At 59.0% G+C, this 14,993-nt stretch overlaps 2 protein-coding genes across 3 annotated transcripts in view; both read left to right on the forward strand.

Moving 5' to 3' along the window:
• Positions 1-1,392, forward strand: part of FCN3 (ficolin 3) — a 5,369-nt gene extending 3,977 nt beyond the window's left edge. Inside the window, 1 exon segment of the mRNA XM_007130990.1 lies at positions 1,151-1,392. Within this exon segment, the coding sequence (XP_007131052.1) occupies positions 1,151-1,392 (242 nt within the window).
• A 1,686-nt stretch (positions 1,393-3,078) lies between these two features.
• MAP3K6 (mitogen-activated protein kinase kinase kinase 6) lies at positions 3,079-14,901 on the forward strand. Of its 2 annotated transcripts, XM_007120380.4 has the most exons (29): positions 3,079-3,818; positions 5,193-5,332; positions 5,421-5,444; positions 5,720-5,910; positions 6,027-6,195; positions 6,580-6,686; positions 7,109-7,279; positions 7,380-7,492; positions 7,889-8,048; positions 8,255-8,417; positions 8,494-8,613; positions 8,734-8,783; positions 8,873-8,968; positions 9,123-9,210; positions 9,298-9,431; positions 9,836-9,963; positions 10,203-10,339; positions 10,660-10,765; positions 11,254-11,411; positions 11,515-11,707; positions 11,813-11,951; positions 12,243-12,402; positions 12,572-12,748; positions 13,028-13,133; positions 13,403-13,574; positions 13,661-13,773; positions 13,870-13,943; positions 14,234-14,310; positions 14,533-14,901. In XM_007120380.4, exons 1-29 carry the CDS (start codon positions 3,476-3,478, stop codon positions 14,621-14,623), a joined length of 3,900 nt encoding a protein of 1,299 aa, XP_007120442.2. In that variant the 5' UTR covers positions 3,079-3,475; the 3' UTR covers positions 14,624-14,901. The 2 variants fall into 2 exon arrangements, with proteins under 2 accessions (XP_007120442.2, XP_028340532.1); XM_028484731.2 differs by lacking the exon at positions 5,720-5,910 and having other exon boundaries at positions 3,723-3,818; positions 5,303-5,332.
• The last annotated feature ends 92 nt before the right edge of the window (positions 14,902-14,993 follow it).

A 14,993-nucleotide genomic window follows, 5' to 3' on the forward strand; every position in this document is an offset into this window, starting at 1 on the left:
ATGTGGGATCCTCCCAGACCGGGGCGCGAACCCGGTTCCCCTGCATCGGCAGGCGGACGCGCAACCACTGCGCCACCAGGGAAGCCCCTGCCTTTTTTCTTTTAATACTTATTCATTCATTTATTTATTTAGGCTCTGCCACTTCTTAGTTGCGGCATGTGGGATCTTCATTGCCGCGTGCGGGATCTTTAGTTGCGGCATGCATGTGGGATCTAGTTCCCTGACCAGAGATTGAACCCGGGCCCCCTGCATTGGAAGTGTGGAGTCTTAACCACTGGACCACCAGGGAAGTCCCCAGCATTATCTGCTTTGGAAGAGGAACCAGAGAAGGCTTTTTTCAAAGAAACACCAACTGTTGAGGAGAAATTTGAAAGAGGGAAGTGGTTATGAGGAGGTGCCTCAGGAGAGCCCCCTTTGAACCCGGTTCCCCTGCATCGGCAGGCGGACGCGCAACCACTGCGCCACCAGGGAAGCCCCTGCCTTTTTTCTTTTAATACTTATTCATTCATTTATTTATTTAGGCTCTGCCACTTCTTAGTTGCGGCATGTGGGATCTTCATTGCCGCGTGCGGGATCTTTAGTTGCGGCATGCATGTGGGATCTAGTTCCCTGACCAGAGATTGAACCCGGGCCCCCTGCATTGGAAGTGTGGAGTCTTAACCACTGGACCACCAGGGAAGTCCCCAGCATTATCTGCTTTGGAAGAGGAACCAGAGAAGGCTTTTTTCAAAGAAACACCAACTGTTGAGGAGAAATTTGAAAGAGGGAAGTGGTTATGAGGAGGTGCCTCAGGAGAGCCCCCTTTCCTGCCCAGGCATCTGAGAAATCCCTCCCAGCTCTCCCTGGCACAGTTGCTCAGGCTGCAGGTGGGAGCTGGGAGGAGACAAAGGAACAAGAGGGAAGCTGAGGATTCTGGGAGGGGAAAAGGTAGGGGGAGGAGCCAGTGGCTTTGGAGCCACAGTCCTGAGCTCAAGTCCCAGTACCCCTGTGTAGCCTTGGGCAAACACCCTGGCTCCTTGGCACTGCTGTTTTCTCATGGGGCCTGAAAACATCCACCTCACAATTGCTCTGAGGCTCCTGTGAGATCATCTCTCCAAGGGTGCCAGGCATGGTGCCGGCACCTAGGTGCCTCCCATCCCCTTCCTGCCAGGGGACTCCCTGAGCTTCCACAGCAGGAAGCCCTTTACCACCTATGACACCAACCATGATACAAGTGAGAGCAACTGCGAGGTGACTGTCCGTGGTGCCTGGTGTTTCAGATCCTGCTATCAGTCCAATCTCAACGGGCGCCACTGGATGTCCGAAGCCACTGCCCATAAGTATGGCATTGACTGGGCCTCAGACTGTGGCGTGGGCCATCCTTACCACAGGGTTCACATAATGCTTTGCTAGGGCCCCCTGGCAACAAGCAGAGTTATCTTATCTCTCCCATACAGTTTCTGGACCCTCGGCTACCCCTCCCCCATTGCTAAGCATCTTTGCTCCTCTGTCCACGTTAAAAAAAAGAAAATCACTTTAACCCTTTCCTGGCTTGCAGATCTCTTCCAGTTATTGGGAAAAACTCACAAGGGCAGAGCAGGGACACAGGTTTCAGTTCCATTCAAGGAAGATATTCCTTCCAGTCAGGAAGACGGACGAATAGGCCTCAAAAGGTAGTGAGGCTTCCATCCCAAGAGGTGTGCAAGCCAAGGCCAGAGGAGCATTGAGTGGTGGACTTGGAAGTATTCAGGCATCCACTGACAATACTCTTGGGCCCCCTGGGTCCTACAGGTGGATGGTTTTGTGGTGGGAATTGCACAGCTATCTCACCCTCCCTGTTGCCCCCTCCTTGTCCCTTCTAACTTGTCCCTTTTCCGGGCTCTGTTGTAAGTCAAGTTCTCATTCTTTGCTACTTCTTGCCTGTCCCATTATGGGTTAGTTTGAACTCAGTCAAACCAAGGCAGGTACATTTTTCTTCCATGGGGCAACAAGGCAGTGAAACAGCAGTACTGAGCTGGCATTTACTGAGCAGTTAGTTAATTTGCCAGTGTCACATTCTAGAAAGTGTTAGAGCAATAGTTAAGAGTCTGATCTCTGAGCTTGACAGATAGTCCTGGGTTTGCATCCTGCTCTGTCACGTAGCTGAGTGATCTTGAACAAGTTACTCAACCTCTCTCGGTCCCCAGTTCCTGATTTCAGAGTTCACTGAAGTTTATACCAGGCTGCTGCCTCACTAATTCACACTAAAGGGTTAGGGATTCTTGGGGATTGGAGCTGGGAAGCTGTTGTAGCCCAAGAACTGGCGTTTCTGGCGTTCTCCAGGTAGTAGAGAAACGTTTGCATGGGGATTCTTCTCAAGTTCCATGGTCATGTTCTGGGTGGAGGTCATAGATCAGATGGGCTCCACGGCAGATTGGGTTACGGGAAGAGCAGCCCCCTGGCAAAAGTGCAAAGGACCTGGCTCAGATGCCAAGTCCCATGCTCCTGGCAGGCTGAGGAGCATGCTTCCCCCAGTCTCTAGTCCCTCCCAGCCTACTCAGCAGGGACCCGGAGGACAGGCATTCTTCGAGGCACTCTATGCTATGTTCTACACACACTAATGTCTCTGGAGATCCTTTCTTTCAACAGACCCCGCAGGGGGCAGGGCCTGCAATTCCCACCTCTGCCTTCCTTAGCCCTGGCCTGGGCACACACACACACATATATGTGTGTGTGTGTGTGTTTATATATATATATATATATATATATATATATTTAAATCTTCTTTGCGGGCATGTGGGATCTTTTAGGTGTGGCATGCGAACTCTGAGTTGTGGCATGTGGGATCTCGTTCCCCGACCAGGGATCAAACCTGGGTCCCCTGCATTGGGAGTGCGGGGTCTCAGCCACTGGACCACCAGAGAAGTCCCCTGGGCACACATCTTACGAGTGCCTGCTGTGAGCAGTCCACAGTGGTTGGCGTGCACAGGGGCACAGGCTGTTCCGGAAGCGGCCTGTCTCAGAGGTTCTGGCGGGAGAGGAGGGAGGGAAGAGGCCGAGTCCCAGGCCGCTAGGGAGCGGTGCTGCCCCAGGGCCGAGGGTGGAGCTTTCCCCGTCGTCCAGGAAAGGGCTGGGCCCGGCCTGCATGTGAGGGCAGGAGAGAGCGACTGCCGGCGCTCTCCTGCGGAATCCGGGTGGTGAGCACTGCCTGACCGATTCCCGGGATTCTCCCACGTGACTCTGAGTCGCGGATCACCAGATGCCCAAGATTCCCGGGACCCCAATCCCCGATTTCAGATCCTCAGGACCTTACAAGTCAGAGGCCGGACTTCGCCCTAGACACCAGATCCCCAAACGGACCTCCGGCCGGACTCCGGATCTCCAGATCTTCAGATCCCGTAGGAGATTCCGGATCCTGACCTGATTCCCGATCCCGAGATCCCTGTATCTGTTGTCCCTGGCTCCTGTCCCGCCGAGGGTGCCCAAAGCCCGGCGCCCGACGCCCGAGCGCCCCCGCATGGCGGGGCAGTGCCTGAGGTCCGGAGCCGCGGAGCGCGCCGGCAGCTGCTGGCAGGACCCGCTGGCCGAGGCGCTGAGCCGGGGCCGGCCGCTCGCGGCGTCCCCGGGCCGGGGCTGCGCGCGAAGCCGGCCGCTTAGCGTGGTCTACGTGTTGACCCGGGAGCCACAGCCCTTGGCGGAATCCGAGACTGGAGCCGAGGCGGAGCCGCTGCCTCTGCGCTGCCTGCGTGAGGCCTGCGCGCAGCTCCCCGGACCGCGGCCAAGACCTCAGCTGCGCAGCCTGCCTTTTGGGACCCTGGCGCTGGGAGACACCTCAGCGCTCGATTCCTTCTACAACGCGGGTGAGCGCTCCTGGGGGCGGGGCGGGACGCTGGGGCGGGGCTTAGGGTCTGGGGAGGAGCCGAAGGGCCGTGGCTCGGCGACTCCCGGGAGACCCCGAGGCGTGGGGTGTAGGGGGCTATGCGGGCATAAAGTGAGCTAAAGTCTAGGGGCTCGAGGCGGGGCCGTGATAAAAGTGGAGTTTAGGGGACCTGGAGCACGGCCGGACTCGGGCAGGGATTTAGAGGATCCAAGTCTAGCTCGGGGTTCAGGGTTGGAGCTTAAGCACTCTGGAGTCGGCACCGTGCCTAGGGAGAGGCTGGGAGCGGGGCAGGGTGTGATATCTCAGGAGTGGGATTGGAGAACTCAGCCTCGGTTTGATCTCGCACGGAGCTAATGACGGAGAATCCTGGGAGGTGGAACTTGGACTGGGGAAAGGAGCCGTAACACGTGGGCCTGGAATTCAGGGGTCCTAGCATACTACTTCCGAGAATCCGGCTGGAGAGGCAGAAAGAGAAGTGAAGGGGACCAACTGCCCAACTGCACTGTATTCTAGGCGAGGGAGCTTGGGTTATGAGACCCCAGTAGTTCCGAGAGAATGGGCCGAGCTGGGGGGGCTGGAGGCGGAGCAGGGCCGTCCGGGGGAGGGACCGGAAGGCGGCTATTCCCGCGCGGGTCACCCCGCCCTCTAGCCATCCTGGACGCCCCGCCCCCGATACTTATTTGTTCATCCAAGAGTCCAGGAACCGTACTTGCAGGATGTCCATAAAACCTCAGCCTAAAAATGAAGGCTGACTCGACCTTGAGGACACAAAGACACACAGTCACAGACTCACAAATCGTACATATCTTGATTCACATAAACTGTCGCAGACACTATCACACACAGAGATACAGACACAGCAAGCTGCACACACACACACGCACACACACGCACACACACACACAGAGGCACAGTGCCTGTACACGCACAGGGCATGTGTGTATACACATGTGTATACACACAGCACACTGCTCGTGCCAGCCCCTTTCAAGAGATTGGGTTGAGAACCCAGGGAAGGAGACTTTTATCTTTGCACAACTCCTGCCTCTCAGATGGCCTGGAACAGGCTCCAGACTGGTGCACAGCCTCCCCTTCTCTGTGCCCCGTGTCCGCAGGCTCTGAACAGTGAGATGTGAGTCATAGCCTGGGGAGCTCCACTCCTTTCCTTGCAATACTATAGACATAATTTCTGTATGAGCCAGAGGGACCCTAAAAGGGGGAAACTGAGGCCCAGAGCAAAACTGGACCCTGCTGGAGTCACAATGGGAAGGCAGGCTGAGCCAGGATGGATCCCCAGGCTCCTTCCCCACAAGCTGGGCTTCAGGGCTCAGGGCCCCCACCCGTGTGCCCGCAGATGTGGTGGTGCTGGAGGTGAGCAGCTCCCTGGCGCAGCCCTCCCTGTTCTACCACCTGGGTGTGCGGGAGAGCTTCAGCATGACCAACAACGTGCTCCTCTGCTCCCAGGCCGACCTCCCTGACCTGCAGGCCCTGCGGGTAGGTGGCCAGCGGGCTGGTGGGGGCCGGCACAGAGCTGGGGTGGCCCTACTCAGAACACCAGTATCTGAATGTCTGTCCCCTGCAGGAGGACATTTTCCAGAAGAACTCGGTGAGCAGAAACCACCACTACTCCAATGTGCCCTTTGACCTCCATTATGACCTCTGACCTCCACTATCTTTCCTGGCCTCCTCATTCCTCTCTGACCTCCCTAGTGCCCCCTGACATCCACGTGACCCTTTGTTCCCTATGGTCTCCCTTCATGAAGTGTGCCCCTTCCCTGCTATTTTAGTCCCCACTGGTGCTGACCTCTGACCCCCTCACTGCCCCTCTCTAACCTGATACTGACCTCTGACCTCCACTGATTCCCACCTCCATCCCACCAGGATTGCGTTGGCAGCTACACGCTGATCCCCTATGTGGTGACAGCCACTGGTCGGGTGCTATGTGGAGACGCGGGCCTCTTGAGGGTCCTGGCTGATGGCCTGGTACAGGCTGGGGTGGGCACCGAGGTGCTGCTCACACCCCTGGTGGGCCAGCTTGCCCGCCTGCTGGAGGCCACGCCCACGGACTCCTGGTAATGGGGGCCCTCAGCAGGTGCACCAGGAGGAGGCTGGTGAGGGTACAGGGGGCTGGGGCTGAGGGGCAAGCCCGGCCATTCTCTCTCCCCCCCTCCCCTGCCGTGGACGTTAGCGGTTATTTCCGGGAGACCATTCGGCGGGACATCCGGCAGGCGCGGGAGCGGTTCAGCGGGCAGCAGCTGCGGCAGGAGCTGGCTCGCCTGCAGCGGAGACTGGACAGCGTAGAGCTGCTCAGCCCTGACATCATCATGAACCTGCTGCTCTCCTACCGTGATGTGCAGGTGTGTGGTGCTCAGAGAGGCGGGCAGTGGGGGCAGCGGCATTCAGTGTCGGACAAACCCGAGTCCAGCTCCTGGACTCACTTGCTCACTGGTGGCTTTGAACAAATTATCTGACGTCTCTGAGCCTCGGTTTCCTTGTCTGTAATAGGGGACGATCATGTCTCCCAGGGCAGCTGGGGGGCTGGGGCACACAGTGGGTTCTCCGTGTAAGGTGTGGTGTCTACACTACCTGCTGGGCCTGAAGGAGGTGTGCGGAGGATGGTGGGTGGGAAGAGGGGGCGTCGGGGTGGGAGGGGACCCCAGCTCAAGGTTTACCTCAGGCTCTGTGGGCCGATGGGACCCACCAGAGGCCAGCAGGCCAGGGCGTGCTATTCCCTCCTGCAGGACTACTCAGCCATCATTGAGCTGGTGGAGACACTGCAGGCCTTGCCCACCTGTGACGTGGCCGAGCAGCACAGTGTCTGCTTCCACTACACATTTGCCCTCAACCGGTGCGTAGCAGAGCAAGGCTCAGGTTGTAGCACATGGGGACATGGGTCTCTGCTGTGGAAAGTCATTGCTGTCTGCAATCACTGCTGTTCCGGGAATTTGCTGACCAAGGTCACACTGATGTCAAATGGTCCCTATTGTTCTGTTCTTGCTGCCCAGGGTGGGGTGGGGTGGTGGTGCTGCCCTTGGAGTGGTCACAGCTATCCAAGGTCACTGCTTCTCAGAGTCATTGCAGCTAGAAATCACTTCCATCTGGGATCGCTACCTCTAGAAAGATCAGAGCTGACCAGAGTCACTGGTCTTCTGGGTTCATGATTGTCAGGCCCTTGGAAGGGTCCCTGCTGTTCAGGGTCTGGGGGTTCCTAGACAGAGAGCGGAGGCAGGGCCATCAAGTGGGTCTCCAGCCTTCTTCCCCTTCCCCTAGGAGGAACAGGCCTGGGGACCGGGAGAAGGCACTGGCTGTGCTGCTGCCACTGGTACAGTTTGAGGGCTCAGTGGCACCTGACCTATATTGCATGTGTGGTCGTATCTACAAGGACATGTTCTTCAGCTCTGGCTTCCAGGATGCTGGGCACCGGGAGCAGGCCTATCACTGGTAAGGGGCCCAAACGAGTGGACAGTGGGCTGAGCTAGAGGGATGAGGAATGAGGCTGTGGGCATCAGTCCAGCCCCGCGTCCCCCCACCCTTACCCCAGGTATCGCAAGGCTTTTGATGTAGAGCCCAGCCTCCACTCGGGCATCAATGCAGCTGTGCTCCTCATTGCCTCTGGGCAGCACTTTGAGGACTCCGAGGAGCTCCAGCTCATAGGTGAGCCCCAATCCTGCATCCCTATCCCCCACCCACAGGAGCTCAGAGAGGCCTGGGGAGAGGGTAGGGAGAGAAGACACTGGGCTGCAGCTGAGGCCAACCCCATACCCTTTTGGACCTGTTCTGCCTGAACCCACCCCGGTCCTGGGTCCTCGTGAGCCCTTGAGCCCACAACTGTTCCTAAGCTCACACCTGTGTTCCTTACATACTGAATTCCACGTACACTTGTTCCCAAACCCTCACCTGTGCCTGAGCGCCTACTCCCACCTCAGATCTGGCCACACCTAAGTTTTTAGCCATTTCTATGTTCCTGCCCACATGAATTTTGTGGCCTACACCTGGGCTTTGCCCAAAGTTGTAATCACATTCAATACAACCCATGCCCCTCCCTCCCAGGCATGAAGCTGGGCTGCCTGCTGGCCCGAAAAGGCTGTGTGGAGAAGATGCAGTATTACTGGGATGTTGGCTTCTACCTGGGAGCGCAGATCCTTGCCAATGACCTCACCCAGGTGGCACTGGCTGCAGAGCAGCTGTACAAGCTCAATGCCCCCATATGGTAGGTGGCCCCTTCTGTGGTGGTCCTGGGCTGGCCTGGGCTGTCAGCTTCTGCACCTGTATCCACTGGCATCTAGTCTGAACCTCTTTCAGACCAGTGCCCATGGCACCCAATGGCCACATTCTGGCTGCATCCAAGCCAGTCTACTCTCCCTGGCAGTGCTAGCTGGTGCCTGGGCTGAGTTGAGGACAAGGTTGTGTCTGCAGGTACCTGTTGTCTGTGATGGAAACCTTCCTGCTGTACCAGCACTTCAGACCCACACTAGAGCATCATGGAGAAACCCCACACCATGCCCACTTCTGGCTCCACTTTTTGCTACAGTCCTGCCAGCCACTCAAGATGACTTGTCCCCAAGGGGAGCAGTGCTTGGTGAGGCCCGTGGGGTGTGGGACCTGGGAGAGGGGCAGGCCCCTTTTGACCAACCCCTCTCCCCTGTCATCTGCAGGTGCTGGTCCTGGAGATGAATAAGGTGCTGCTACCGGCCAGGCTGGAGGCTCAGGGTACCAACCCGGTGAGCACAGTGACAGTGAGCCTGCTGGAGCCCAGTAAGCAGGTGATATCGCCGGTGAGTCACCCCCATTCACATCTATGCACCCCTTCTCTCCAGCCTTTCCCCCATCCCCAGACCGACCCCTCTCCCGGTCCCCACACCCCTCTTGGACCTTGGACCTTTTTCTTCTCACAGGACGTTCCCTCCAGCTGGACCTTCCCGGTGGCCTCCATCAGCGGTGTCAGGTGAGAGCGGAGACCTGGGGGAGGGCGGGCGGGGGCGGGGGCGGCGCTGCTGGGCCGCCCGGCTCACTGGGGTTCTTCATCCCTTCCAGCGTGTCGAAGCGAGACGAGCGCTGCTGCTTCCTCTACGCGCTTGCCCCGGCTCAGGACGTCCAGCTGTGCTTCCCCAGCGGAGGGCACTGCCAGTGGTGGGCGCAGCCCTTCGGGGTCGGGGTGCTCTGAGGGCAAGGGTGCCCGGGGTATTGAGGGAAAGGAAGGGACATGTTCCCTGGGTGCTCTCGGCAAAGAGGGAACAGTTTCCGCCCAAGGTGCCCCTCCCATCAGTCTGATCTCCGCCCTCAGGTTCTGCGGGCTGATCCAGGCCTTGGTGAAGAATCCAGACTCCACGGCGGCCGAAGAGGAGGCGGAGCGCGGAGGGGAGGTATTGGAGGTGAGGAAGGGGTTGCTGGGAGCTTGAGGAGGGGGAAGGGCTGAGGGCCCAGCTGAACCCCGCATCTCACCCGCTCCTCCCGCCCAGTTTGATTATGAGTACACGGAGTCGGGAGAGCGGCTGGTGCTGGGCAAGGGCACCTACGGGGTGGTGTTTGCCGGCCGCGATCGGCACACGCGGGTGCGCATAGCCATCAAGGAGATCCCGGAGCGGGACAGCAGGTTTGGGACCTGAGGCCACGCGGGCGGGGCTCAGGGCTCGGGGTGGGGGCCTGGGGGACCACGTGAGCGGGTCAAATGGGGCGGGACCGCGAGTTGAGAGGGTCCTGTGGGCGGGACTGCAGGCGAGGGCGACGCGTATGCCCAAGTGGTCGAGCCGAGTGCGCTGGCTCACGGGAGCGAGAGTACGAGCCCAGTGGGCCCAGGCCTGTGCGCAGAACTGCAGGGACCCGGAGGGCGGGCTGTGATCTGGAGGGCGTGTGGGCTGGGTGATTAAGTGGCGGAAGGTCGGGGGCGGGGGTGCTGGTGGGCGGGGCAGATCCTGGGGACCTGCCTTGCTGGCGCTGGAGTTGGGTAAGCATCTCCGCCCCACGCTGGCCTGTTCTTCACTCCCTACCTGCCCCCAGGTTCTCTCAGCCACTGCATGAAGAGATCGCTCTGCACAAACGCCTGCGCCACAAGAACATCGTGCGCTATCTGGGCTCAGCCAGTCAGGGCGGCTACCTCAAGATCTTCATGGAGGAAGTGCCTGGAGGTTCCTGCCCTGTGTGGGATGGGAATGGAACTGGAGTTGTGGGGCATGGGGCTGGAGCCAAGCAGGGGTGGAGAACCCTCCGGGAAAATGAACCCTAGCGTGTGTGGGTAGTATAGCCCAGAATTAGCTAAGGCAGTGCAGTTGGGTGATGGAGTCTGGGCCATGGCCTGGCCTTTGAGCAGAGAGCTGTGCGCTGGAGTAAGGGGGTGCCAGTTATGACCTTGGACTCATCTTCCCAGGCAGCCTGTCCTCCTTGCTGCGGTCAGTGTGGGGACCCCTGCAGGACAACGAGAGCACCATCAGTTTCTACACCCGCCAGATCCTGCAGGGACTCGGCTACCTGCACGACAACCGCATCGTGCATCGAGATATCAAGGTCAGTGTGTAGCTGGCTCACCCTGGTGGGGGGTGGGGAGGAAGAGATATAGCCCCAGACAGAGGCTGGCAGTTTAGACTAAGTGGGCAGGCCCTTTGCAAAGGGTTGGGGAATTCATCAAGAAGGTTCCCTAGAGAAGGCAAGAAGTTCAGATCTGAAGCTAACTTCCAGAGGGGGATAAGTGGGATGGCAGGGCGAGGAGGGTGACAGAGGCAGGGTCAGGCTGGGAGTCCCAGGAGTCGGGGTCTCGGGATAGGGTCCAGTTCTGGCACCAGGAGCCCAGCCTGATGTCCGCTGAGCACAATGTCCACTCTACTCAGGGGGACAACGTACTGATCAACACCTTCAGCGGGTTGCTCAAGATTTCCGACTTTGGTACCTCCAAGCGACTAGCAGGCATCACACCCTGCACTGAGACCTTCACAGGTAACAGGGGGTGGGGTGGTGAATGGGGTTGCTGACGTGGGGCGGAGAACTCTTGGGACCTTCCAGGGAATGCTGTTTCTCCTGGGCGTGGAGTTAGAGTCCTAATGGGGGATGGAAGCCAGGGCAGGTGATTGAGCCAGGGTTGAGGTGATAGAATCTAGAACTGGAGCTTGGATAGCTGATGACATTGAGTTTAGTCCCTGAAACGGAGCCCAGAAGTGTTGATGCGGGCCAAAGGTCAAAGCGGATGATGCAATCCAGGTTAGATGATGGCACCTACTGCGGATGATGGAGCCCAGGAACGTGACGGAGCCTGAGATGAGCGAGGAGACTCAGGATAGATGTTTGATGACCAGGGGAGGTGATAGGAACTGTTCTGGATACTAAAGTTCAGGGTGAATGCAGGTGGCCAGAGGATGATAGAGCCCCCTGCCACCCCCACAGCGACAAAGCCTAGATGCGCGTTATCACTACTGCTCCTGTCCTAGGGACGCTACAGTATATGGCCCCAGAAATCATTGACCAGGGCCCACGAGGGTATGGGAAGGCGGCGGACATCTGGTCATTGGGCTGCACTGTAATCGAGATGGCCACAGGTCGCCCACCCTTCCACGAGCTGGGGAGCCCGCAGGCTGCCATGTTTCAGGTGAGATCCCTCAGGGCCTGGCCTATGAGGTGGGGTGGGGACAGACTGGGCCCTGAACACCTCTAAACTTGTCCCTTGTGTCCCCTCCCTGCCCTCCTCCCAGGTGGGCATGTACAAGGTGCACCCACCAATGCCCAGTTCTCTGTCAGACGAGGCTCAAGCCTTCCTCCTCCGAACTTTTGAGCCAGACCCCCGCCTCCGAGCCAGTGCTCAAGCACTGCTGGAGGACCCCTTCCTGCAACCTGGGAAGAAGAGCCGCAGCCCCGGCTCCCCCCAACAGGCTCTAAGGTCCTCAGGTACTAAGTGGGTGGAGGGAGTGAGCACGCTGGGGTGAGGGCAGAGGATCTGTGGAGGTGAGAGGGCTCAGGGGGCCCTGGCTGACAGCCTTGTCCCTCCCTCAGACGCCCCTTCCGCCAGCTCCACTCCTTCAGCTGACTTGACCTCCCAGGCCCAGACATTCCCGCGCCCTCAGGCACCCTCTCAGCACCCTCCCATTCCCCCCAAGCGCTGCCTCAGTTATGGGGACACCAGCCGGCTCCGGTAAGAACCCAGGGTCCTGGGGTGGGTTTGCTTCATCTGGTTTTCTCCTGGTACGCTCCCTCCAGAAAAAGCCCTCCTTGGGGACTTGAGCACTTTGACCACTTGCAAGGATGGCATTTGGTGCCCTCCTCCCAAATGCTCTTACTTATATTTATTGTGCCCTCCAATGCTGAGTTCATCTTTTTATCCCTGTGAGGTGAGCATGAAAAAGCCAGGATTCAAACTCTGGGGTGGAGGTGGCTGGACGGTGTTGCGGCCCACCCTCCATCAGCCGTTCTTCACTACACCCAGGGTGCCTGAGGAGACTGGGGCCGAGGAGCCCGCGTCCCCCGAGGAGAGTTCGGGGCTGAGCCTCCTGCACCAAGAGAGCAAGCGCCGGGCCATGTTGGCCACGGTACTGGAGCAGGAGCTACAGACCCTGGCGGAGAGTCTGCGCCTGCAGCAGGAACAGGTGGGCGGCTCGCCCCGGCGCCCCCTGCTGGTCGAGCACCGACAGGACTCCTGCTGAAGGCCTCCCCCGTCCCTCCGCTCCCCAACCCCACCGCGCCCCGCACCCTCCCACCAGCATCTCCCCCGGCTCAGGCGGGAATACTCGCTGATGACCTTCTCTTCCTCCTCAGGGTTCCCATCTGGGGAGGAATCACGTGGAACAGCTACTGCGCTGCCTCAGGGCGCACATCCACACTCCCAACCGCCGGCAGCTGGCCCAGGAGCTGCGGGAGCTGCAAGGGCATCTTCGGGCCCAGGGCCTTGGGCCCGAGATTCTGCAAGGACCGCTCTTCGCCTTCCCGGATGCGGTGAGGGAGCTTTCTCAGTTAGGGCTGCCCAATAAGAGGTAGTGAGCTCCCCATGCTTGGGAATGTACAAGGACTTGATGTTGCAAGATTCCATGTCTTCCCCGATAGAACCATCGGGAAAGGGACATCTGCCCAGTCCTAGCTTCCCAGCCCCTCCTTTGATCCCAAGCCCGCCCACCCCACTTGCCTCCGACAGAAGACTTTCTAGGCCTTTCCAACTCAAGCCCCATCTCTGTTTGAAGCTCAGCAGTCTCAGCCGCACCCTTCCTCCCGCTCCAGGTGAAGCAGATCCTCCGCAGGCGCCAGATCCGCCCACACTGGATGTTCGTGCTGGACTCGCTGCTCAGCCGCGCTGTGCTGGCAGCCCTGGCTGTTCTGGCCCCAGGTGGGTGGGGGATTGGCGCCTGCCTGCCTGCCTGCGGGGCGAGGGTGTGATCCTTGGGGGCGTGGCGAACACAAATAGGGCAGGTAGGGGCGTGGTCAGCGAGGCCCCGGCTTGACTCGGCGCCAAGCTGGGGGATGGCGTAACCAAATGGATATCTCCCAGGCTGACACTGCCTAGCCCGTGGCCAGAGCCCCGCGTCCTCTGCCGATGTCTGGGGTCCTAAATGGGCATTCTCGCCCTGCCTGAGTTCACCCCACTCGGATTGGCAGAGGCGGAGAAGGAGGCAGTCCCACCAAAGTCGGAGGAGTCCAATGAAGAAGAGGAGTCCCAGCGGAAGCAGCAGGAGACCCCAGTCCAGCGGAGCCCACTCCCAGGGGAACCAGAGCAGGGCACCCCACCTTCGATGGTGCAGCTGGGCCTCTTGCGAGCAGAGACCGATAGGTACAGCTTCTGGGACTCACCCATAGCCTCTGCAGGAGCTTCACCCCTACGCCCCCTCCATTCTATTGCCTTCTGCCTTCTAACAGGCTTCGAGATGTCCTGGCTGAGAAGGAACGGGAGTGCCAGACCCTGGTGCAGCTAACCCTACAGCGCGTCAGTGGGGAGGCCAGGACCTGGGCCCTGGCCTCAGAGCCCCCAGGTGAGTGGGAGCAGGCTGGAGAGCTCGAATGGTGGGTGTGAGGCAGCTTCGTGGCAGAGGCGTCCTTGGGTTCACCAACTGACTTCTCCCTGACAGCTGCTCTCACAGTGGACCAGAGCCTGGTGCGGTGGCTACAGGAACTGAATGTGGATTCAGGCACCATCCAGACGGTGAGGGGGCGAGTACTGGCAGTCCCTGACCCCCACCAGCCAAAGACTCCATCTATGCCCATCTTTCAGCTCTTTGCACTTTCTCCCTCTGATGCAGAGAATCTCAATACTGAATGAGCACTTTGTATATGCCTCCCATTGGACAGATGAGAAAACTGAGGCCCAGAAAGGAGTGTGATCTGTCCTAGCATGTTGGTAGTAGAACAGAGCTAGTTCCTGGGTCTCTGGACCCATCTTTCTCTGATTTTACCTCTCTCTCTTTCTGTGTATGTGTCTTTGTCCACAACTAGCTACTGAACCACAGCTTCACCCTCCATGCCTTACTGACCTGTGCCACTAGAGATGACCTCATCTACACACGCATCAGGTATGTCCTGGGCCCTTGACGGATAACCCACACATATGGCCTCATGCTGGCCAGATCCTGACACCACCCCCCTAGTTACAGGCCTGCCTGGGTTCCTCTCTGAAAACTATAGGGCCCCTAGGGCCCCTTGGGGACAGAGGGGGCATCAGGCAGACAGTGGGTACCAGAGAGAGAGCCCAGGGCCTTCTTCTGCCTGAGCCTCATGAGCCTGGTACCCCCCAGGGGAGGGATGATATGCCGCATCTGGAGAGCCATCTTGGCACAGCGAGCAAGATCCACGCCAGTTACCCCCGGCCCGCAGGAGGCTGAATGAGGACATCAGAGACAGGAGGCCAGACCCAAGGATGGATGAATGCAGGAAACACAAGAGGCTTCTGACATACCTGCCCCAGGACCCAGGGGCAACTGGAGGAGGCCAGGTGGGGGTGGGGGGCAGGGTAGGGCCCAAGCCTAGCCCCAGTGCGCGGAACCAACCAGAGAGGTGCCTCAAGCTCACGGAGTGCCGGCAGGCAAAGACTATTCAACAATACTTTTGTACCCTTGGGCCTTGGCGATGTCTGAAGTATGGGGAGGAGTCCTAGGACCAGCTCACTAAAGTCTTTATGTCTGAGTCTAAAGTTCCTTCATCTGGCCCTCTTCACTTCCCTGCTATCACTGCCATCCCACACTCCCACCCCCAAGCC

Source organism: Physeter macrocephalus, unplaced genomic scaffold, assembly GCF_002837175.3.
Source record: "Physeter macrocephalus isolate SW-GA unplaced genomic scaffold, ASM283717v5 random_221, whole genome shotgun sequence".
NCBI classification, from domain to species: domain Eukaryota; kingdom Metazoa; phylum Chordata; class Mammalia; order Artiodactyla; family Physeteridae; genus Physeter; species Physeter macrocephalus.